At 35.0% G+C, this 27,158-nt stretch overlaps 2 protein-coding genes across 5 annotated transcripts in view; one reads left to right on the forward strand and one right to left on the reverse strand.

The window, feature by feature from the left end:
• LOC145944442 (uncharacterized) overlaps positions 1-7,541 on the reverse strand; it is a 50,986-nt gene extending 43,445 nt beyond the window's left edge. Inside the window, exon 1 of the mRNA XM_083052803.1 lies at positions 7,468-7,541. Within this exon, the coding sequence (XP_082908929.1) occupies positions 7,468-7,541 (74 nt within the window). The remainder of the gene's footprint in view (positions 1-7,467) is intronic.
• Positions 1-27,158, forward strand: part of Brat (tripartite motif-containing protein brain tumor) — a 114,311-nt gene that overhangs the window by 18,044 nt on the left and 69,109 nt on the right. For 2 of the 4 annotated variants that reach the window (XM_083037534.1, XM_083037517.1), the window contains exon 2: positions 423-508. The gene's annotated coding sequence lies outside the window, so the exon portion shown is untranslated. Of the gene's footprint in view, positions 1-422; positions 509-19,439; positions 20,690-27,158 lie in introns of those variants that run through there. The other 2 variants (XM_083037524.1, XM_083037507.1) reach the window with 1 other exon arrangement.

The raw sequence follows: 27,158 nt of genomic DNA on the forward strand, positions 1-27,158 counted from the left end.
ATGCAGCTTCCGGTTCGGGGAGATACAACCTCTCGAAAGATCTCGTTTTTGTAAGCCTGGCATATATATGACGACGTAACGGGTGTACTGAGTTTTCTTTGTATATCGTGTACGTTTTTCGACGATGACGTTCAATGTCGCGTCTGTACGTTATTTACATGTTGCGTGCGGTTTTTTCGGGATCGCGAGAGACCCTTTTTACACACGCAGTTTATTATACCCGAGACGTCGAATATACAAAACGAGTGAAAATATTTAGATCTCGCAGCGTTTTTCTTTTCATCCGAGTTTCTTAGATTTATTCTCCAGGATTCTCATGTGAAACTGGATTTTTATGTATTGTATACATGTAAACAGATTTCGAGATGCAACATGCATGTGTACTTGATGTATCAAAAGACTTATGTTTTCTTTATTCATAGGTGCGTAGTGTCGCAGTTCCTATCCGGTGAAACAGTCCAGGACTCGGAGGCAACAGTGCTAAAAATCGCCAGCGACAGCCGCGCTGGTGAGTAAAAATTTATACCAATCTGTACAAAAGCGAGAAACTCCGTCAGCTATGAAATATCTCAAGGATGGACCGGCGCGATACAATAGCCGTCTCACGGCTTTTTTTCCTCCTCTTTTCTGTCTTGTGTCTCGGGAACACGACGACGATTCCGAAACGACGATAAACGCCTAACTCGTTCCGAGGCAACCGGACAAAAAATCTTAATTCCTTCAGCATGTGCGCCGGAGGTGACGGATCGCGGGCGATAAATGTCCCTTCCTCCCGTCCTCGTCATCTTCGTTGTTAACGTGCGTGTGTGTAATACACTGCAGAGCACGTACACGCGTGTATACGGGAAAAAAGCTGCCTCGGATACGCTCGGACTCCGTCTCCGGCGCGCGCTTTTACGATCTTAGCGGGAGGTTCGGCGTAAAATCGGCTGCTACTGTTCGCGGTATAACTCTGGGGAGATTACGACTCGAGATGTATGCGAGGAAATTATAACTGAAGTAGATACCATGGAGGTTTCCTGTCGCCTAATGATAAACTTCTTATAAATATATACACGAGGGGTGTCTCACACTGTCGCGATGCATGTACATTTTTTATGAAATTACGCATTGCTTCGTACTATTATTGATTTACAAGCATAAAACAATAATAACCTAGACAAGATTAAAACGTCTTAAAAAGTAAACATGATGATTTTTTAAATATATATTTTATTAAATATTATAATTTATGGAAATCATTAATATTTGATATTTAATTTGTTCAGATCTAATATAATTTTATTTGTATTTTGTGTGTGTTCAAGTTTATATGAGAGAAATTTTTATTAAAAATGTTTTTTAAAGTTAATTTTTAAACATTTCTGAATTGTTTAATCACGAAGTTTAAAATGACATTTTTTAAAATTTATAATTGGGAATGCGTAACTTTTTTGTTATATCTTAATATCCAATTATAATATAATATCTTAATTTAAGTGTTCCAACTAAATATTTGCAATATTAATTTTAAAAAAATATTAATTTAAAATTTTTTGCATAATACATTGGTACTATATGATATAATATATTTCATTTAAAATTAATTAAAAAGAAGAACATAATTACACGCATTCCTTAGCATTACTTTTAGAATTACACGGCGCATTACATATGGAATTACTTAGAGTTCTCAATAATTTGCAATGCATGTACAAATTTTTGATGAACGAGACACCCCTCGTTATATATACATATATATAACATTCAGTAATTTATGATACAATAAGCAGAGATAATTTTTCGTCGAGAGAAAAAGTAATAAATACACACATCTTGTTTCATTAATTTTACATTAATTTTCGAATATCTATTTTCGACTGACAATATAATGCAGTAACGCTTTTGCATTCATTTCTTGAAATAATAATAATTTTCGATAAATTACTATCACAAATTCTTAGAAAAGTTTCAATGTATTCGCGATTGCTGTATCTTGCTATTTTGAAAGGTCACTGAACTGACAGCGATATCAGTGTCGCAGTGTGTGATAGATGTGTATTGTCATGTAAACAGATTCTGAAGTTAGATGTGTAAGAACTATTTTGATAGTCGATAGACACACACAAGTGTCAATATATGTGATCGAACATACATTATTTTCGACTTCAAACTTTTTTTCTCGCGAAAAAACTATACTACATCAAAAAATTTTATTCTATATATTTTTTACTTGTTTTCCACTACCTTCTCATGACAGTTTACTTTGAATTTATTCCATTTTTATCGTTATTTATACATATGTGTGACAAATGGACAATTGCTTTAGACAAGTTTTATCTAACCCAAGATAAATAGACTCTCCTCTTTTTCAAGTTTGTTTTAAAGAAATCAAAAGAGCGGAAACGCAGTCACAAATATTATCATTTAAATGAGTTTTTCGAAATAAGAAAATGATAAGAACTTGCGAACGACACGAATGATAAATGATTGTGGATTTATGCCCATCAAATTTTCGTCGGTCGTATATATTATTATGTAAAGGCGGTCGTTTCGTGGTGCGATTTGATGTAACAGGTTGCGAGAAATCGGCCCTGAGGCAACAAAGCGTCCAACGTAACCTTGGTACATTTCCGCAGCGAGAAAAATCGTCAAAGCAGCAAGCCGCTTTCGCTCTTACCACGTCGCGCGATACGTCTTGATTTTTTTTTTTTTTTAACTTTTTTTCTCTCTTGGAACTCTCTTCGTTGCTATAACCTTGAGGGAAAATTATTCGAATTAAGCGCGGTCGTTTTCTTTTCGTTCCCCCTTTTTTTTTCTCTTTGCACGATGCGCAAATATTTAATTAAACACTCACAACGCTAATGAATCGTTAATTGAGCGAAATAAAACAGTATCGCCATAATGTTTCACTTTTACCAATAAATATTAATTTTGCTTTCTCCACGTTTACATAATTATTCTTTGAGCATGTCTTTATTACTGTATACTAATATAACGTAAAATATTGATTGTCAGATTTATATTGGATATACTAAACGTTTAGTGCTTTTTTATGGCGCTATTTTTATTTTAAAAATTAATCTTATTTTATATAGTTGCATAAAAAATATTGTGTATGTATTTCCTCTGAATAGATTGATTAAATCGGGATATATTATTATTTAAAAAAAAATTTAAGTTTTTTATGTGTTTTATTTATATATAATCAAATTAAATAAATTGCAAAAGATTTTGATCACTAACACTAAGTCGGTCGTACAAAGTATATATCTCATAGCTTTTATTGACGATTATTATTAAGAAGACGTATTTAATCGTCATGAAAATTTAACGAGTCAATTTCGTGGTCGTATAAGGCGTGTATCGATTATACGTCCCAAAAATTTTCGTCACATAATCGTAAATAGTTAACGCGATTCGGTCGTTGACATTTCTGAATAAATACGAATAAATATTCGTTACGAACTTCTTTAGCAGCGGTTTAATTTGAAATCTCTATTTATCTTCGCGTTATGACTTTCAGAATCAAACGTATAAATGAGTCTGAAATCAAATTTTCGTTAACCGGTTTGCCGTTCAATTTATTGAAATCAATTTCTGTTAACCGATTGGCCGTACAAATTATTAAATCAATTTGTTTTATTCATTAAAGTCCTCATGCACATCATCAGTACATACTTTATTAATATTTCAAATATTTGTTAATTATATCACACTTAAGTAATAAATTTTCAAAAAACGAATTAAATGTAAATATTTTACGAAAGATAAAATCTTTAATTTGCGTGACTTTCATGCTTTTACTTTGTAAATTTAAATATTTTAGATCAATATCTGTTATAGAAATCAATATCTGCAGATTTTGATATATCGTGATACTTTATATTATATTATTTATGCAAATTGTATTACCTAACTATGGCAGTTGTGATTAACTATGAATAAATTCGATGAAATTATATATCTAGGTGATTCGAAAATACTCTAAATGTTTAATTAACTGGAAAAAACGATAATCGATCATTTGTTTTTGTGGATCGCGTCGTCGTCTCCTACTTTCAGTGCTGTTGCAAATTGGTGGAAAGCTTTCAGTCGAGTTGGCAGGATGATTAAAATTTGTCGTTCGCATTTAAATTTGAGAAAAGCTCGTCGAACGAAGATGGAAGCGAAACGTATCGAGAACATTCCCATGTTTTTATCGGAGTTTAAACTAAAAGCTCGGCAAAGCTTATTGCTCGTGACCGGAATGGAATTAGGCTGCGAAAATCGAGCATAAATTAATAACTTTTCAACATGGCATTTTATTCATTCGTTTATATCGCATCGATTTATTCGACGCAATTTATTTTAAACTACTGCGCCATACATTTATGATAAATTCTTCGAGAAAAATTTTCAGGTCATACTTTCATAAATATCTAAGGGATGACAATTTTTTTATAGTTTTCTCGATATTGACGTACACTGAAAAAAAATTTGTTAACTTGACTAAATCGTTCAACTAAATATTATTTTAATTGAACATATAGAAATATTTAAATTAAATATAAAATATTAAATCTAACAAAACGTATATTTGACTTAAATACTAATATATGTTCAATTAACAAAATAGTAATTTAGTTGAACGATTTAGTCAAGTTAACAATTTTTTTTCAGTGTACTTGATAAAAGTCAATTAATACAAAAATTTATACTTGATATTTTTATTCATATATTTGAAGATATAATTTGAATACAATTGCATAGCAATATAAAGAAAGTGCAAGTGCTATTCTTGAATTTGACTTCAATGAATTTGTCACTTTTTGACATTAAGATAATTAATTTAAACGACGACATTACCGATATTAAGTGATATTTTCCAGCGAATATTACCGTAAAATATGCACAATTTTCCAACCATTCAGCCGCGTAATTTCGTGCCTATTCGTCAGCGTCCTACTTCTTCGATACGTTCATTCTGCACCATTCATTCACTTATGCGTGAATAAATCTCGTGATTCTTTCTGACGATGGCGGGACGCGTCGACGCGAGGAGAGACATTCGAGGGAACGAAGCGCGGGTCAGATTAATCGCTCTCATTTTCTTGCCTGAGCGTATTCTTGGAATTCCCGGAGTCTCATTTTAATTGCGCGATTGGATCAAACGACGTGAACTCGGCATTGTCGCATCTCAACAACGCTCTCCCCGATCGCTTTGATCATGGAACTGTCTATAACGAGCCCTAACGCGCGGGAAATTTTACGTAAAAATGGAAATGTATTGCTGTATCTCTGCGGTATTTATTGTAGATGAATAAAATGAACAATAATATTAACGAGGGCAGTAATCCCGGGAAAATTTGTACGTATATTTTGAGAGATTAACGATTCACTGAACATGATTTTTCTATCTTTGTCCGCTGTTCTGAAAAAATAGAAAAAATGTAAACTCGCAGTTTTGCTTTCATTGATCAACGACGAGCAGAGGATTAATGCGATTGCGCATTATTTAATAGCGTAAATGTTTTGCGATGAGTCGGTTATCGTGTTGATGGCCGCGGTGCATCTCACGTTACCTTCTCGTCATTGATAAAGGTGATAGTCGTAGGCATCCGAAGACAGGCTTCTCTGCTTCATACATATATATTGCAATAAAAAATAATTTATATTTGAAAGAAATATATCTTATTTCGTAAATTTTTTATAAAATATCTGTTTTTTAAGAATAAATAAAAAATGTAGTTGAACGCAAAAATTATTTTTTGCAGTATTCATTATTTTGAAAACTCTTTTAATGTGTGTAGGTATATTTGTTATTATACAAATCAAATATTGTGTACTACAACTTTTCTGTTGCGTCTCGTATCGAGGAGTATTAAATTATTTTTTATTTTAATGTTGAAATTGAATTTGGGTGAAAATATATATTGTCTAGGGAAAATAAGTATATATATATATATATATATATATATATATATATATATATATATATATATATGAAAATAAGACTCATTATATATTTTCTCGATTGCATAGCGATTCCAAAATTCGCTAGTGAAATATTCAGTTATTGCGATCGCAAGAGTGAATAAAGTATAAACAGATTTCATAATAAGCTTCATATATAACGATTATCAATACTTTGGCGCATATATTTTTCTATAATCAATAAATAATGATATAAATAATTCGACTAACATTTCGCCGGCAGCATTTTTGCTGTAGGAAACCAACCTCTGCGTCGGGGGGAACTGTCCTCGTAGAAGCTCAGCTTCGAGACACTTTACACTCGCGTTACTTTATTTCGTTGGCGAGGAGCAGCGACGCCCGGGTTTTAACTATCACAATCTTCGACGCGTTTCGAAACGCGAGAAACGCGAGAGCTTATTCGCGCACGACCGATGCTCCATTTTCGCATCGCCGCTTTTTTCAAGGCCAACTCATCGCAGGGCCTTATCGAACGAGAAGATGGCGACTTTCCCGCGACGCACTCAGCAGTCGCCGATATTCCTGAATTAGCGAATTAAAATTAGATTTCCGGCCGACGAGATCAATTTCGCGCGGATCAATGCGGTCGCGATCACGATGTCGATACACGCGACGCGATCGAGTACGATAATTAACGGCGTAAAGACACTAATTAATACTCGTACTTTCGTGGCCCGGCAATTAGCGCGCGACCGTTAATCACAAACAATGCGGAAATGCATTAGAGGGCGGCAGCATTCTAGATTGTGTTCGGAAATTTATTCGCCAAAATGCAGCATTTGACCGACCAATCAGAGACCGAGGATCTCTTTGTCTTGATTGGTCAATCGAGCTCTTCACTCTAGGTGAATATATTTCCGAACACAATCTAGAATGCTGCCCTCTAATGCATTTCCTCATTGTTTGTGATCAACGCGCTCATCGCCGGTCCACGAAAGTACAGGTATTAATTAGTGTCTTTACGTTAATTATCGTATAAATCCGATCGCGTCGCGTGTATCGACATCGTGATCGCGATCGCACGCGCGAAATTGATCTCGTCGACCGGAAATCTCGCGTAACGTGTTCGTTTATTAGTAGCAATTTCGGGACGCGCAATACGCCAAGGTTGATGTCGTTTGTGGCTGAGGAGGATGGGAGGGGGGGGAGTCGCGGCGTACGTGGAGCTCGGCTTGGCGGCCCGGGCGACCCCCTCCATTCCAACCTGAGCATTCTGTCGCGACGTGTTGCGCGTCCCGGAACTGGCAGTGACCAGTGACCAGTGACCGGCGTCAGTAATGAACGAACCGTTACGCGAGACACCCGGCCGACTTTAATTTCGCGTGTGCAATCGTGGTCGCGATGTCGGTACACGCGACGCGTTTGGATTTATACGATAATTAACGGCGTGAAGGCACTAATTAATATTCGTACTTTCGTGGCCCGGCGATGAAACGCGCGACCATTGATCATGAACAGTTCAAAAGTGCGCTAGGAGTCGGCATTCTAGATTGTGTTCGGAAATATATTCACCTAGAGTGAGAGCTCGATTGATCAATCAGGACGAAGAGATCCTCGGTCTCTGATTGGTCGGTTAAATGCTGCATTTTGGTGAATACATTTCCGAACACAATCTAGAATGCTGCACGCCCTCTAATGCATTTCCGCATTGTTCGTGATCAACGGTCGCACGCTCATCGCCGGTCCACGAAAGTACGCGTATTAATTAGTGTCTTTACGTCGTTAATTATCGTATAAATCTCGCGTACGTTTATTCGTGCCAGTCTGTGGCAGTTACGAAACGCGCAACACGTCGCGACAATATCGCCAAGTTGGAGTGGTGGGGGTCGCCGAGCTCGCACGTACTCGGCCGCCCCCCTTCCATTCCAACTTGGCCATTTTGTCGCGACGTGTTGCACGTTCCGTAACTGGCACTGACCAGCAGTAATAAACGAATCGTTACGCGATATTCTCGGTCGACGAGATCAATTTCGCGTGTGCAATCGAGATCGTGATGTCGGGACACGCGACGCGATCGGATTTGTACGATAATTAACGGCGTAAAGACACTAATTAATACTCGTACTTTTGTGGCCCGGCGATGAGGGCGCGACCGTTGATAACGAACAATTCAAAAGTGCAGTAGAAGGCAGCATTCTAGATCGCGTTCGCAAGTATTGTATATATAAAATTAGCGCAAATTCGGGAATATCGGCGACTCCTGAGTGCGTCGCGGGGAAGTCGCCAACGTCGGTCGATAAGGCCCTGCGATAAATTGGCCTTGAAAAAAGTGGCGACGCGAAAATAGAGCGTCGGTCGTGCGCGAATAAGCTCTCGCGTTTCTCGCGTTTTACCGAAACGCGTCGAAGATTGTGATAGTTGAAACCCGGGCGTCGCCGCTCGTCGCCAACGAAATAAAGTAACGCGAGTGTAAAGTGTTTCGAAGCTGAGCTTCTACGAGGACATTTCCCGACGCAGAGGTCTTCCTACAGGAAAAATGCTGCCGGCGAAATGTTAGTCGAATTATTTATATCATTATTTATTGATTATAGAAAAATATATGCGCCAAAGTATTGATAATCGTAATGTATGAAGCTTATGAAATCTGAGAAATTATCGCTTGCCAATAATCATAATCAATAGTTTAATTGAAAAATCGTGGTTTGGGAGATGTATTGTGATCCGCATGGCACGTGCATCTCATGATTTATCGACGGAATATTCCGACTTAAATCCTAAATAATACACGCGGAATCGCGACCTAAATAATCCGCGCGGAGTCATCGAGCGATGACCAATAATCCAAAGTCGTTCGATTCTCAATCCAATAGAAAAATCGAAATTTATTTCACTCGCAAAACATCTCGTTTTATTGGCGAAACCTCGCGTCTTATTGGCGTTTCGAATTTTCTTCTAGCATCCTTTTTCGTTCCTCGTCGTGTCTCGTTCTTTTTCATTCGAGTCCACGCGGACTCGAGCCTCGAGCGTCGAGCGACTTTTTCTCTCTCTATTCCCTTTCTTCCGTCTCTCTCGCGCTTAGCTTATCTCTTATTCCTTATATGGCACGCTCGGCCTCGGTTCTTCAATAGGTAAACAAAAAACTGAAACTAGATATGCCGACTACTTTTTTCACAATTTTCAATGGTTTTAAGTGTCGCACATCGCACCTCGAAATTTGAAATTACATGTCGAGCTGTCATCGAGTTTTTTCGTGGAGATTTTTGCCTTTTAGTACTCGTACAAATTTCTTTCGTACATGTATACTTATACACGCGAATATATAATATATCGTCGGTGTAGTTTCGAGCATTTTCTACGAGTGTAGGAAATAAATGTATACACATCTTTTAATGTATCAAATCTTTTACTAAATCATCTCTCCAAAATGTTACTCTTTTTTATAATATTAAATTTATAAACATAATTGCTCAATCTCGGAGCGAAAAAATAGTATTGTCGATTTTTCGTCACTAAACTATTGAAACTATTGAACATACAATTCATTATTTTAATTCATACTTTTACGATTTTATATTACGAATGTTTTATAAATTATAATGATTATTCGATCAATTTCTATGTCAATATGAAATTGTTATTGATAGCTTGATCGCACACAGTTAGTTAACAAAAAGTTGATTTTAGAAACAAGATAAAAAATAAAAGTGAAATATGATATTCTTAATTGAAAATTTAACTTGTATACAAAACTGAACTATTTCGCATTATATTATCGCATTATATAGAAGTAGTTCACATTATATCATACTTGCGCATTAATTTTTTTAATTATGCGGACAAAAAAAGTATTTAAACAATTAAGCAATTATAGAAATAACTCAATATGTGCAATCTCGAAATTCATCTATTAAGAAACATAAACATTTTGTCGCTTTGTGACAAAACTTCAGCAGATATTCTTCTTCATGTATATATATCCGAAATTTATATGTATATTCTGAAATAAAAAACAAATAGAAGCGAAGGAATTTACTATAATGCAGCAGACTAATACAGCGTCGTATACATTGATGTTTTGTGGGAAATTTTACTCTTTTTTTGCATAAAATTTTAAACATTTTTATACATTAATTCTTATTCTGCAGATATTGATATACAGTAAAACAAATGAATAAATTACTCAGAATTTTTTTTATGTTGCAAATTACGAAAAACAAACGAAATATGAAAGCATTTGAGACCTTAGTATTGTTATATTAACATTGTTACGTTACTGCATTCCGTATAGTAAACATCCTAAAAATATCGCTTTTATCAAGCTCATCTTCAAAGTTTTGTATCATAGTCTCGAACGAAATATTATCCTAAGAAGCAATTAGCGGAAGCGAGATTTTATTTCACAGGAAATTTAGAACAGGTATATTGTTTTTATTGCGACTTATGTTTGATAGATTTGGACGACAGCGATAATCTCTGCGAAAATCATTATTTTTGGAATCGTAAATGCTTTTATATACTCGAAAGATAAATTTCTATATTAATGTCATCACCTCCGATTTGCTTAAAAATTAACATGAAGCTTCTATTTAGTCTACAATAAAGATATATGATGTTTTCAAGCCGGGTAAACAATATGTTGTCTTCGGAAAAACGCCACTTGACGATTTTTTTTAAAGACAACATATTGTTTGGCCGGGCAGAGAGAAAGAGAGGGAGTGTGCTGCAATTCGCCCTTGTAGCAGCGCCTCCTCTACTACTTTTTTCATCACTTTTGTAATCTGCCCCTCGCGTCCGTGGTGTCTGTGAAGTTGGCACATTTTACGAATTAAAAAAAAAACAGTAAGAGTTCTTATAGCACTTTTCATAGTTCTACAGTTCCTGATAAAAATTAAAAAGAGTTCCGCATTTTTTATATTAAAAAATCAAAATTGAAAAAATGTGCTAACTTCGCGAATCTAGCACGATACCTTCCTCTAAAGTACTAAAACGCGTTGAATAATATCATTTTTGGAAAGAGTTCCCGATAGTTCTACGCAAGATTAGCATATATATGTAATTTCAGATCGATATTCATCAATTAACGATTTTTAATCGATTTTTAATATCTACGTCCAGCACGACATTTAGTGAAAATGTGTCGTGCTGATGATTTTCCGTAGTTTTAACGGTAGTTCTCTACAATTCTATAAAAGTTCTATACTTTAGAAACATTTTTTCAAAGAGTTCCGACTGTTTATTATTTTTAAACAATTTTTCGTAATTACGTTCAGCACGACACTTAGTGAAAATGTGTCGTGCTGATGATTTTCCACAGTTTTAACGGTAGTTCTCTACAGTTCTATAAGAGTTCTATACTTTAGAAACATTTTTTCAAAGAGTTCCGACTGTTTATTATTTTTAAACAATTTTTCGTAATTACGTTCAGCACGACACTTAGTAAAAATGTGACGTGCTGATAATTTTCCACAGTTTTAACGGTAGTTCTCTACAGTTCTATAAGAGTTCTATACTTTAGAAACATTTTTTCAAAGAGTTCCGACTATTTACTATTTTTTAAACAATAGAATTGTAGAGAACTACCGTTAAAATTACGGAAAATCATCAGCACGACACATTTTCACTAAATGTCGTGCTGAACGTAATTGTGAAAAATTGTTTAAAAAATAGTAAACAGTCGGAACTCTTTGAAAAAATGTGTCTAAAGTATAGAACTCTTATAGAATTATAGAGAACTACCGTTAAAACTACGGAAAATCATCAGCACGACACATTTTCACTAAATGTCGTGCTGGACGTAGATATTAAAAATCGTTTAAAAATTATTAATTGATGAATATCGATCTGAAATTGCATATATATGCTGAACTTGTGCAGAACTATCGGGAACTCTTCCCGAAAATGATATTATTCAACGCGTTTTAGTACTTTAAAGGGGAGGGTGTCGTGCTAGATTGGCGAAGTTAGCACGACATCTAAACGTGGATATTAAAAATCGATTAAAAATCGTTAATTGATGAATATCGATCTGAAATTGCATATATATGCTAATCTTGCGTAGAACTATCGGGAACTCTTTCCAAAAATGATATTCAACGCGTTTTAGTACTTTAGAAGGAAGGTGTCGTGCTAGATTCGCGAAGTTAGCACATTTTTTCAATTTTGATTTTTTAATATAAAAAATGCGGAACTCTTTTTAATTTTTATCAGGAACTGTAGAACTATGAAAAGTGCTATAAGAACTCTTACTATTTTTTTTTAATTCGTAAAATGTCGTGCCAACTTCACAGACACCTTCTCTGGTCCCTATCAGAGAGGTATCCATATATATATATTATATATATACGGTGGTAACAAACGCGTTCAAGTTTTTTATGACCTTTACTGCCGTCTACTTTCCATTATCCATAATACCATAGGAGGTAATGAACCGACAGTAAATTCCGCCTCCTTCTTTTGCAGTTAAACGGGAAAATGACCCATGGTTAGAGGCGTCACGCGGAAATAATGATCGAAAGTGGAAAATTCTTGTAATTTTCATTACTTGTTGCGCGCATCTCTAAACGCATGCATTAAAAGTTTTCTTTTAAAACCGCGATTTTTATATACTTTAAAGATTAACATATATATATAAATCATTGTGTCTCGTGCAATAAATTAACTTTTAATTGCCGTAATTTGACGCTAATTAATATTTTATATTAACATATTTTCTAATGCACAAGCTGTTAAGGCTACATATTTATTGAAGATAATTAATTCTTTTATATAATCGTGGTATTAAATTATCTGAGGAAATTTTGTTTTATATCTTTTGATGCAGTATAACAAGAAGTAAAATAAAATTGAACCAAATTGCAATGAAAATTTCAATAATTGCAATGCAATGTTACTTTACGAGTATATTATTGTAACTTCCTGCGGTTATTATATATCTTTTTGTTTTTATAACGAAAGAACAATACCGAGAAATTTCTCTATTATCTCATGCATATAATTACATTGAAATGAACCGACGTGCTTGCTTATGGATCGATGGAGGGCACACCCAGTATAAGGAACGCAGACGGTTCTTGGCCCATGCAGAGAAAGAGAGACTGGCCGACCAGCTGCTTCTCGAACGAAAAAGTACAAGTCAGCTGTTTTCCGGCGTGGCCCGCGCCACGCCGGTTCCAGTCGTCCCGATGGATATTCGCGAGCGAAAAGGAGAAAGATGCGATGCGCCGAGTTCGCCTTTCATTTTACAAGGCCGATTCTTCAAAAGCGATATCGATTTTTTTCAAACGAACGCGACAGTGGACTTGACGCGTTCGAGCCTCTGTTTCATTTCATCACTCGCGGTCTTCGAAATGAAAATTTCCAAGCGAACACGTGACTTTCTCTAATGTCGCGCGCGTTAAAGTATATAATTTCTTATGGTAATAATTGGTTGTAGCACGGCCGTAAAATATAGAAAAGGAAACTTCTAAAGGGAAAGGTTTGAAGGGACTCGCGCGAACGAGTAAATATATCTAAGAAGCAGCTGCTTTCCCGAAAAGTCAGCTGTTTCCTGACGCTCTTGTCGGTTCGTGGCATATGTTGATTATAGTACGATAACGAAAATATTGAGTAAGCCAGGATAAAGTTTGTCATCGATTTTAAAATGTGTCCCCAAGTAATCACGTTGCATAATCATGTTGTATAACAAATATAACATTTACAAACATTTCATGACATTAGTTTTCAATCGTAAGAAATAAAAATATTGAAAAGAAAAAATTTTAAATAAAAAAAAATTAATATTTTAAACCTGTAATTTATGCACCATTCTGTACAAAATGGAAAAGACGCAATTAAAACTAACACTTTGAGCGACGATAAAAAAACATTTCTCATAAATCATAAAAATCAGCGCGAAAGATGATAATAGACACGACGTAATTGGCAGACAATTTTCATATTTGAAAAATATTTATCCGTGATTTTTATCTCCCTTTATTTTTTCGTGGAAGTCATCTCTTCCACAATTTGACAGTTGAGAACCGCTGCCCTTTATACCCGTTTGCCCGGAACGAAACGGAATGTAACCGACCAGAGAAAATACGTAGGGTATGTCCGTTGCGTGTAACGTCTCTCGGATCCAGAGCAGGTGCCCCTCGCTGCACGACTGGGACTCAGGGCCGTAAGCCATTCTTCCGATGGTGGCAGAAAGTCATTAGGCGTGTCATAATTTAACGCTCGAGCAATCGCGAATAGTTTGACATTTTACTTTTTTTATTTATACACAAAAATCTTGTGAGACATCGCATAATCGTATATTTTATTGGAAATAAATAATTAATTAATCAGAGGTAACGTCTAACAAAGAACGAAAAATTTCAATTGCCATTATAAACTTTAACAAAATTTTCTTGCGTCTAACAATAATAATAATAAGATATCCTTTTGATTTTTCTTTTACCACCAAATGTGTCTATTGGGGAAATTTAGAATTTAACTAATTTTTAACATAGAAAAGAAAAAATATTAAACAACAATATTTAAAACATATATTGCACAGATTTTTATATTATTATTCTTTCTACTTTTAGTCTGACCTTAGCATTTGTTAAAGTGCATGCGTGAGTTTAAAACTGATTAAAAGAGATTAAAAAATGATCATTAAATTTATATACTAGTAATTTTAAAATTATGAATAAATTGTAAAATTATTAAATTTCCGGTTTAACAGGTTTACGAGAGAAAAATTTATAAAGTTTGTTACAATCTTTCTTTTCGCTCGGAGAAAGCGTGCGGAATAATATTTGGGAACTCCACTAAATTTACCAACGTCCTTAATACGGATACTGGGGAATATCGAAATTCGTCGCTGAATGCAATCGCAATATTGATAAAATTTATGTAACGACTTTCAAAATATTTGCTAATTTATGAGGAAAGAGTTCGGACTCGCGCAAAGTAAGATCTGGAAAGCAATTTTATGTGCGTGAATTATCCTTTCGAGAATGATCGATTCTTGGAAAAAATTTTGCACACAAAGAACTCCAATTTGAAAAACATTCTTTCCAAATTAATACAATATGAAAAAATGCCAGACACTTTATTTTACTTAAACAAATCGGTAGATTCAAAAGCCATTTCTTTTAGAAATCCTTTCTCTTAAAAACCTTTCTTCGTAGAACTATTACTTTTTGTATTTTTCTTGAAAAGAATAAAGGGACAGGCAACGAGAAAACAGAAAGACTCAAATTTTTACTCAATAATGCTTAAGCGTTCGATCTTTGTCCGTTCCTTCTATTATTTATTTCAATTGAATTGTCTTTCAAAGACTACAGTTTGACATATCCAATATCACATTTATTTTTATTAAATTAGTTCTCTCTATTTTTATTTTTCGTGATTTGTAACATTTAGGACAGTAATGCGTAAATGTATCGAATATGCACAGAGAGAATTTTTTCTTAGAATTTACCCTGAAAATCATGGTAATTGTGGGACAATATGGTATGGAAAGAATTTTATAAAAATTTCTCTAATTAATATTTATCAAAATAAAAATAATATTGTAATATCTATATCACAATAAAATACAAAATATGTTTGATTAATTTTACGATGCAGTGTAGTAAAGTTAATCAAACATGTTATATTTTATATTTTATTGTGATAAATATTAATTAGAGAAATTCTCATAAAATTCTTTCCATACCATATTGTCCCACGATTACCCCATATGATTTTCAGGGTAAATTCTAAGAGAAAATTCTCTCAGTGTGTAATTGTAAAATGCATTAGTATTCGTGTTTCCAAATAATTTTAAATATAAATTGTTTCAAATGTTGTAACGATATCGTACGCATACTTGTTTCGACCACGTGCAATGCCAAAAGGTATGTGACATCGTGATACGACTGTCGAAAACATTGAGTCTTAAGTAATAACTACAGTCGCATCTCTATAGTTAATACGTCTTCCATGCATGCCAATGAAAGAGACTCGTAATTATACGCGTGCAATGCTCGTAACGAAATGAAAAGGCCTGCGTTTGTGCCCGCGAACGTGTTTAACGGTTAGAATGTTTTCATCTGTCTTCAAGATTCCTGGCATTAGTTGGGGGAATGATTGGAAAGTCGAGCGCGTGACGAAAGTTAATGATAGCTCGTCTACCTGTCACGCGAATTTGGAATTTTTAAGGCACACAGAATTTTCGAAAGCGAGATGTTTCTCAAAACATCCAAAAAATAACCAATAAACTTAGCGTCTTATTTAAAATAAATGTTAATTTTTTTTGTTATACACGGAGAGAATTTTCTCTTAGAATTTATCCTGAAAATCATGGTAATCGTGGGATAATATAAAATGGAAAGAATTTTATGAGAATTTCTCTGATTAATATTTATCACAATAAAAATAATAATATCTATCACAATAAAATATAAGATATGTTTGATTAATGATTTTACTATGATTGATTAATGATTTTACTATGCAGTTTAGTAAAATTAATCAAACATGTTTTATATTTTATTGTAATAGATATTATTTTTATTGTGATAAATATTAATCAGAGAAATTCTAAAATTCTTTCCATACCATATTGTTCCACGATTACCATGATTTTTAGGGTAAATTCTAAGAGAAAATTTTCTCTGTATAGAGATACCCTTTGTTAATCATAAAATAACATAAATAATAAATAAAATAATATACTTAATAATACAACTTGTCACATTAGTTATAATGACATAAAGCACGAAAGAGAGAGAGAAAGATATTCTTTTTGCTTCCTATACAGATGTAGCTCTAATCTTTTAATTCTATGCTCAAATAAGATGCCATTCGTCATTGCCTTTCCGTCGTTTGGCTTTTTTGTCGCATAATTTCGCCGTCGATTCATTTGGGATTATGCTATGCGGATTTTCACCATTGTATAATTGATCCACCTTATTTTTCACACAATACTACCGAATAATCCATCTGTCAAATCAGTGGAAAAGAAAAACTCGGCTATTTATTTCTCTTCCCTTCCCGCTGTTTTCTTCGGTTCTCACAGGGATGTTTTTTCATGGATGTCAACTTTGTGAAATATTCTCCCTTCTATATATACATGGTAATCTACCTGCCTTAATATTTTCTTATACCGTAAAATAATGCTAAAACTCGTATAAACGCGCGAGTATTGAAAAAAAACGCGAGAAAACCTTTCCGTTTCTAATAAAAATTTGCTATAATACATGTGACATAATGGATTTCACGTATTGTGATATATTAAAGTAGGGTGGTTTTTTATGAATAAGTGGATACATTTGCGCAAGACAAATTCCGACATGATCACCGCAATACCTTTAATTTGTAACACAAACTTCCTACACATACATAAGTAATCTTTATATAACAAATTGTTGCAAAAATATTTTTCTCGAGTCATTCTTGACATGACACAAGATTATTCTGCAATATTTTACGCACTTCCCGATTTCGTATAATTGCGTACTTGCACTTTCTTGCCTTATGTAATATTCTTTTATTATATCGCATTCTTTTCTTTCGTTTAACGAGCGTCTAATACGAATAACAACATTTTTACGATTAGCGCGATAAAAAAATTGGCGCAAAACATATATAGCCTCGAGGTATACGTTAAGGTTGAATTATGTGCGGTGTGTGTAGACTATAGTTTAATGTAGGAGCACATAAACATCGTTACGGATATTATGTCCAATGAAAGCAAAACCGCGATCTCCACACAGAGACGGAAAAACCGCGGAGTGCAGAAAATTTTCTCACGGATGTAAAACATTCCCTCTCTCGTAATGACCGGCATACTTTTCCTCATTAACTCTCATCCTCACCTGTCCATACCCCTAGGCTTCTCATGTTTTTTTTCAGCATATACATTTACATGTGCGCTTTAAATGAATCGCAGTCTGAATTTTTATTATTACGAGAAAATATTTCGGCATTATTAATCTCTTAATGTATAGTTTAATTTTTACCTGGTGTAAATTTCAATGCGATACTATGTAGAGTAATAATTAAAAATCTTCGTATTATACGAATGCATATAATGCAAGTAAAAAAATTCCACATCTCCTAAAATTACGTGATAAAGAAATTATTGCATCACCTATGTAAGATTTTATTTCAGCTTCCAAAAGTTAATTAACAAGTTAAATAATATTGTATTTAATTATATGTTCGTGCTTGAGATTTTGTCTCTATTGAAATAGCCTTTGAACACAATTATATTTTGCAAATATATATATTTATTATAATATAAATATAAATTAATATAATATATATAAATATATAATTAATTATATATACACTGAAAAAGAAAAATTTGTTAACTTGATTAAACCTTTCAACTAAATATTATTTTGTTAATTGAACACATAGCAATATTTAAATTAAATATAACATATTAAATCTAACAAAACGTATATTTGACTTAAATACTAATATATGTTTAATTAACAAAATAGTAATTTTGTTGAAAAATCTAGTCAAGTTAACAAATTCTTTTTCAGTGTATATTATATATATTATATATGTATTTATATATTTATTAATATATTATATTATATAATTATAAATATATATTATATATTTATACAATACATATATTAATTTTATATATAAAGTAATAATCGCATAGCTAGAGAGACTGAAGATTTCTGTCTCAAGAAATAAGATATCGATATGAATTTGATTGCGTGGAATGACCCTACTGAAAGAAAAGAAATAACTTTATGAAACAGTATGATTGCGTCGCGTTTTCGTCGTAATAGATAGGGGTTTTATTGATTCGTCGCAAACTATAGTGTATCGTAGGTTACGGAACGGATGTGAAACCTGCGTTCGTTTGTAATTGGTTACGGTTTTATGTTCGATTGTCCAATTGCCGCGTCAGTTTTGCATTATTTATCGCGAGACGTCGGGCAAAATGCACTTGTATATCGATAAAACAATAATGTTGATTCTCTCCCACATACATTTATATTACCCTCGCTACGTTGAATTTTATTTTACTAAGAATTTCACTGTGAAACTTATATTACATACCCTCTTGATAAAAAAAATCCCGACATAGATCTTTCAAAAATCTCAACGAGAAAAAAAAGACAAAATTTTTCCAACTCTCACCAATCTTCTCTCGAGCATACGCAACTTTATTCCCGAAATTCGCAGATCAAGATCAAGGTTATCGTCCCGAGTCATCTCGCGCAATCGTGTGCTGCCGATCGATCATCGTTTAGACTTTTAGACAAACTTCTTTCGATCAGGCCACCCGTTATGACGCCAACGGGCGCCTCGTCGCGCCAACACCGGGTTGATACCGCCTGACGAGGGTGTTGCGCGCCGTCCGGGAGGGCGACCGGAACTATAGGGGGAAGGGGGAGGATACCGGCGGCGATGGCGGTGGTGGTGGCGTCGGCGTCGGCGTCGGCGTCGGCGTCGGCGTCGGCGTCGGCGTCGGCGTCGAGTAACGACAGTGGTGGGGTGAGAGACGCTCGAGAGCTTTCCCCACCACTCGCCGGAGCGTCTCGACGCCGCGTTTCGGTCTCCGTCGTTGGTGTCTCAGTTACCAACAGACCGCGCGATCGCTCGCATCGCCGGCGCGAAGCGAGAGGGGTGAGAGAGAACGAGAGAAAGAACGAATGAGAGGTAGAGAGTGAAAGAGAGAGAAAGGAGTGTACGAGTGTATGCGCGCGCGAAGGGAGCGAAAAAAGGAGGATCAAAATAATACGAGGGAAAGGTATACATATATCTATATCGAGGGAGGAAGAGAGAAGGAAAAACGGGGAGCGAGAGGAAGAGTGAACTATGTTACAAGTCGTCGTCGTCGTCGTGCCGCTCGGTCTCGCCTGAACAAAGGAAGATTCTTCTCCCTCGGCTCGCCGCGTCGAGGGTCGTTTCCGATCGACGAACCGTCGGGATCCTTCCTCGGCTGTCTTCGGCCCGGTTCGTGAGCCTCGAGCGCACACGAAGCGGTCAGTCACGTAGCAGCGGCCGAGGCGTGAGGAACAAAGGACGGCGACAGGAACCGTGCGAAAGAGAGGCGGAATAAAACAACGCGAGGGGGAAACGAGACGTTTTTACGGCGACAATATTGTTGATATTTTGCGCGCAGTGTGTAAACAATCGATCGTCGAGTCGAGACTCTTCTTCACCTCCGGTCGAGCAAACGTGAGTCGCACATATACTCAATACCGGTATATTCCGAAAGAAAGAAAGAACGCGCCCCGAGTTTTACGACAGGAAGAGAAAGAGTCCTCGCGAATCTCGTCAAGTTCGTCGAATTGTGTGCATTGTGTTTCGCTTTTTTTTATACTTTTCTATCCTGACGATTTTTCTCTCCCGGATTAAAACGAAAAGATAAAGAAAGGAAAGAGCAGTAACGTACCTGCCTGTCGGACATTCTCCGTATCAAAAGACCGCGATTTGTGAGTGAGTGAGAAAGAGAAAGAGCGACTCGAGACCCGAATTTCCGTATCTGCTTACCTGCCTGCGTGACGAACCGGCGACCTAACCTAACGGCAACGACACATTCGGAGAAGAGTGCGCGCGAGAAGAATCGGAGGAAGAGTTTTCGTTGTGTATAAAAGGGGAGAGAGAGAGAGAGAGAAAAGGCGAAAGGACCGAAAGTGAAGAAAAGGTAACCGACCTTCCTTCGGATTCTCTCCGCCGTCTGTTTAACGACGTCGTTCGTTTTTCGTTGTGACATGTGCCACAGAGTGTACTACGACTGAAAAAGAGGGACCTCCGGAAGCGCAATACGTTATTCGGCAGCACACGGATTATCCTCGTATTTACGGTGAGTTTTCCTTTTCTCCTTCAGTCGCGATGGAAAATTCCCTCCCGCGTAGGCGCAGGCTCGAGAGAATGCGATTGCGAGAGAACGAGACTTCCGGTTTTCGGATAACCTTCTCGGATTCTCCTCGGAGTGCGTTCCAGAACGTACGCTCCACGGGGCGTCCCATTGTTACCGGAAACGGCCGGTGCTTTTCTTTACGAACCTTCGGTCGTACTTTTCTCAACGGCAAATTTGTAAATTTCCGCCTTCGTAACAAAGAAAAATGATTGCGAAGAATTCTGGGGATTGCAACATGAGAATTTAAACACTGTATTATTAATTGTTTTTTATTTAATTAATTTTTTTATCGAGAAAAAAAATTATGGATTGATAAGATGAGGCGGATCTTTTAATATTATTAACAAAATTTATAGTGAATATTAAACTGTATGATTTTTTTTTATCGAGGAAAAAAATTATGGATTGATAAGAGAAAGCAGATCTTTATTATTAACAAAATGTATAATGAATATTTCAGGCACATCTTTATGATTTTTTGTGTGTTTTTTTCTGAAGATGTGATCGAAACATTTATATTTCGATGCTAATTATGTTCAAAGACTGCGCTCTCTCTCTACAATTATTGCGCTTGACTCTCATTAGCTCTCATTAGCTCGATCTTTTTTCTCGATTGTAAATACGAGAGAAATTTCTATACTATTTTTTTGCAAACTGAATTTTGAACAATTTTTTAACAAAAAAAAAATTTCATTCGAGGCACAATTAATTGAGATTTGAAAATTGAAACAATCTGCGTAGGAAAATATGTTTTATATAATTTTATAAACAAGAAAAAATCTCTCCGTGTTGAAATAGTAGAATTGCATTTATATGCGTCACTGCGTGTCGTCGCATCTAGCATTCACTTAAATCAATCTCGCATCAAGTTCTATTTCCTCCCACGCATTAACATCTCAGCATGTTTGATTGAATCTCGCTTTCTCATTCGTCCGGGGCGACTTCTCAATGACGAAATTCCACGGCGGTCGCTTTTGATCGTTAAAGAATCCTCGGGAACAATGACACGCTCGAATCCCTTTTCGTTCTTTCTTACTACATAATCACATTTTTCCACGTGGATCGTGCTCTAGTCTCTCGTACCCGTATCTCTGAAAGGAATTCCACGAAGCTTCCAGAATAACGTCGTTCGTGTTTTGTGTTCGACGAGCGAGTTTGTCGGCGACGACGCTTGTATATCACGCTCCAGTTTATTGTTATTCCGACAGTAAACAGGAACGTTTACGCGATCGGTGGGTGAGATCGTCGTTTCCTCGAGGAAACCTTACGTCGCGGTATACACGATCGTAAACCGGCGATTCGGGAAATTGTTTCCCTCGCGAGCGACTTTCGGCACCAGCTGCTCCAAAAGCCGTTTCGATGAATAATTCCTGCTTCGCGCTAGGCATTCAAATGGACTAAAATACAGAGTGAATATTGGTAATAATATCTCTCTTGTCATACAATTATTTTATATTATAATTACTTTTTTTTACTACTGACATATATTTTATTAGCGAGAGAACAGCAATATTTTGTTGACAGAAAAATGACATTTCTCTTCTTAAAGCCCATAAATTTGATATAAAAAAATTAATATAAATTATATAAAATAATATAATTAATATAAAAAAAATTATATAAATTAATATAAAAAATATGTGTATATAATATAAAGATATAAAAATTGCCGGTCGTGCTCTTCTTGAACTGACGGAACTTTAATTTCTGAATCGAACGACTACATTTAACCCTAAATGTGCGGTGAGGGTTTGGGGTCCTTTGCGAATCGCCGCATCGCGTCACGACCAAAGTTAATCGCGTTTGTCGGCGGACTGTAGAGAATATTGTAGAGAGATTAATTAGACACCCGTTCGAAAGCTACGTGTCTTCCGCGCTTCGTCTCTCTGTTGGCAGTGGTTAATCATTCAAAAGCATAAACTATGCGTGTGGCCGTACATTTCGAAATTGTTACTTCCGGCAGTTTGTTCTATCATCTACTGATGACGGAGAGAATGTGATATTACTGCATGTGATGCAAGCTGCCGCCAAAGAAAGCAGTAAAGTAATATTCCTTCGCGTAATAATCCGTCAAGCGTATATGTGTCTATGTGAAGAGAGAGATAAAATAACAAAAAAATTTTATATTGAATTTAGTGATTAAAATATATTTTTGAGAACATATATGAGGGGAAAAGATAAATGCAGTTATATGCATTTTTTTAGCAAAGTTATTTTTGTTCTCTATAAAAACAGGGGAAACCAGATATACGTGTACATTTTGTTACAAAATATTTTTCAAAATTTTCGTGTTCGGCTGCCAGCAAGACAAAATAATAAAAACGTACGTCGCGTACACAGCGTACACGGAAGGGGGTGGGGAGGGAACCATTGATTTCTCGTTTCCATCGATGGACGTTCGTGAAAAAAAGCGAGAGGACAATGCACGGAATGCCGGAAAGAGAAAGAGAGCGAGATGTATGGAGGAACATCAATTTTCTATAGGATAAGCGAGTAATTAAAATTCTGTCTCACGCGTCGGCATCGGAAATCAAATCGGTCCGCCATTTAAAAGTTGTGATATTTTGCCTTTTCACTTTTGTTCTCTGCTGGTTTCCAGTTCGACATCGCGACACAACTTCGACATCATCAATTCCACACATGCACGCGTATGATGATTTATTATGACAATTAAAATTAGATTATTTTAATATCTTGCAAGCTTCTCTGCTTCAGCTTTAATTATTAAAACTTCTCTCTCTATAAAATGTATTTTTATCCGAGTAAATGTTTTCTGTTCTTGAAGTCTGGCTTGTAATCAAGTTTCAGATGAAAATCCATTATTGGCAATATTGAAAGATCGGAAATTTCGATAAGTTTTGAAGTGCGAAAGTTATTTAATTCTTGGCATAGCAAATTATGCGCGAATATCGCTTTATTGATAACATATAATCTACAAAATAATATAATGTACAAAAATCTAATGATTACAGATATACAAAATCATTAGCTTTTCTTTACAGATATTTATTAGATTATTTCGTTAATATTAATAACACAATAAATTTATTATTTGTGTTACACAATAATCAATATTCTTTTTGACTTATAAACCGAGTTTTATTATCATTGATACTTTTGACGAGAACAAAGAATTCATGCGAAATCCTCGAGCGCTCGCGTGAACGAAAATAATCAATTTATATACCGAATATAAAAATCCAGAAATAAAATTTCTAAAACATACAGCAATTTATCTACGCTATTATACTCTGCGTCGATTAACGTGCTATAAAATACAAGTAATTTCGTGCTATTGTGTAAAGTTTGTGACGCGTCAAATAGAAAGTTTTTATCGTAAAATTTTATTTTTTCTGGACGTATGGATTAACGATTTCCCATATATACAAAAAAATGGAAACTAACGGTCTTATAAATGAAACAAAAGATAGCTAACGAAATTCTTGTAATCACGATTTGTTAAACCCATTGACATCAGAATTCTCTGCGTGCCAACAAAATGATTAAAACGATTCATGCTTTGCTCTTATCTCGAGTCATTTCGTAATCATTAAATATAAGACATTTCATTTCTGACCAATTATGACATCAGCTTTTAAATATTAGAAATACGTAATTATTCCTTCTGTGTATGTGGTTTCAAATTCTCATCCAATAAATATCATTGTATCAGTTATATACTGTACTGTTTTAATATTGATATTTTGATTAAATTATCATAGACAAGATAGCTTATTTCACCTTTATATTTAAAATATCTTTATTGTTTTTAAAAATGCAGAACAACACTTTTAAGGGCAAAATTACTTGATACAAGTTACACATGAGGCATGACGATGATAAATATTTTTGTATTTTAAATATTTTTGTAGAGAATATATGAAAGTCATCTTCTATTAGATTGAAGTGATAAGTTTATTATTTTGTTTATTACACGCATTTTTGCACATTCTAATTATATTATTTCACTGTTATTGGTTAAATTCCTGGCATAATATCATGTAACAGATGTAAACTGCATTTAAATAATAATAATAAAATTAAATTTTAAGCTAATTGTGTGTGAATTTCAGATTGCACAAAGAGTTTGTTTATATTTGCATTTACATATATTATTTTCACGTATTTTCTTTATAACAAATGAGAAACGACAAGTGTTAACGCAACTGTCTTTTAATTTCGGATCTAATATTATATTTCGATAATCAAATTTCACGAAACGAAAGTTCTCGAGTTTTAAATAGCCGTATTTGTTTTTCTCCCTGTTGCGGGAGGCCTTTTTTTTGCTCAACCCGACTCTCGAACGCGATCGTGTTTAGGTCGCAGCGGGTTCACGCAGGCGTTAATATTTGCACCGCGATAAAGCCGACGCATAAATACCCACGTCCTCCCCGGTATTAAAGTGTCATTGCGATTAATGCGTCATCGCCGGTGTACGAGCGAAACCGCGCGTAATCGCTTTCCGTTACATTCAAGTTTCAGCGAGGCATCGAACGAGGAAATTCCACCCCGATATGGAAACGTCGTCGTAGCGGAAAATGTTAGAATCGGGTTGCAGTTTTTTTTTTTTTTTTCCCCATAAACCCGTTGGTTATACGAAAAAAAATATGGTAGGAGGATCTCGCGCTGAAAATACACGCAGATTTCACGCAAATTGCACGAGTATTCGAGATTGCGTTCCGAAACTCCGAATCGATTAAATAAACAAGACGTTACGAAAGCAATGAAAACGAGCTTATAGAGGATTACTTAAAGTTCTGCTTGCGTTACTCTACGTACATAACGCTTCTTACATGCAAATTATGTGGTCAATGCTTTAACGATCGGGGACGCCGTTAGATGATTATATCATTTGCGGCATTGAAATCGAAATTGCTTAAATATAGATTATATATTCGAAGTATCGCGTGTCGTGTATTATTAGCGTAAATAATACATCGCGCCCGCACGAGATGGGAATGTTACAAATTAATCTATTAAATTTTGAGAGAAAAACCTATGGCGCAGATAGACAAATCTGGTATTTTGTTCGTGGCTCCTCGGGTGTTCCGCGATACCGATAATAATCATCAGTTTATAATGATCGGGTTCAATGAGAGCGAATAGTTGTGATAATTAGTTTTTCATTTGGCGCGAACGCGAACCACCTAATTGCTCATCGATTGGCTTTATCTCGCGGTTGACAGCTGTTTAAATCAGCTGCAGTGTATATCTGCCGTCTGCTGTCAGTTTGGCGCGATACCTCTTTTTTCCTTGATATTAATTAATACTTTTTGGTTTACGTTGAAATAAATACTAATCGTTCGAATACTATCTCTTTTCTCATCGATCGAAATATATCGCCAAACATATGTTAATTTTATACGTTAATTTTATACGTTAATTGTAAATAATTATGAATTCGCAAAAAAAATTTAAAACTTTTAATAGCAATTTAGTCGTTTCTAGAAAACTATCTATTGTCACATGTGTTTTAAATCTCTCTGCAATAATGCACAAAAACGTGAAAAATTTAGCATTTACAGAAGCGTATAAATTTCTCAGTAGAATTCTCTTGATTTACTGCAACAATGCAACAATGTTTTATCATGTAAAATCGAAAAGTTCGCGACGTGCTTCACGAAATAGAACCATAGTACACCTAATTAAGGAGATTATACCTTGCGCGATGCCGCATTTCAGCGGCATGCCTTATTTAGAAGCGTGTTGTGTGAACGTGCCTTAAGCAGCGAAAGTAAACGACCCGCGCTCTCGCGAGTTCTCTATCGATGTGGAGACGAAAGTATATCTCGCGTATACAGAAATAGGCTACTACGTGTGGCTGTTTATCACTCGTAATTATACAGTAGGGAAACTGACCTGGGAAGCCGAGCGCAATAATGGCATAAGTCTACTTTACGTCGCTATTGTACGAAAAGTCTTTTTGAAATTGAGATTTATCTAATTCTTACCCCAGCTTTTGTTTTTTTACTTAAAAGATTTTTTTATTGTATATTTTTTTATTATATATGTTAAATATATTATTTATATATTTATTTAATTATTTTTCATTATATTTTTTTATTTTATTTTTATTATTTTTTTATATTTTTATTATATATAGTACAGCCGTTAATGCGCGGTAGCATTATTCCACAAATATTAAAATACATTTTGTTATATTTTTTATTTCCATTTGAAAGAAATAAGTTGTCTGTAGAAAAATTATGTACTTTAAAAAATTTATTTTTTTTAAAGCGAGACTATATATTCGCAATTTATGTTGCATGGCGACAATTGCTAGTATCTCACAAGTTTCCGGTTATTAAGTAATTAAACTAATTGATGATTAGCATCAGTACTTGTATTCTTATTTACGTTTAGCATTGCACTAAACAGACTATCTAAGATAAACAGATATGTTTTGTTTGTG

This window comes from Prenolepis imparis, unplaced genomic scaffold (genome assembly GCF_030444845.1).
Source record: "Prenolepis imparis isolate NDT839.2.m4 unplaced genomic scaffold, iyPreImpa1.0 SCAF_1, whole genome shotgun sequence".
NCBI lineage: Eukaryota > Metazoa > Arthropoda > Insecta > Hymenoptera > Formicidae > Prenolepis > Prenolepis imparis.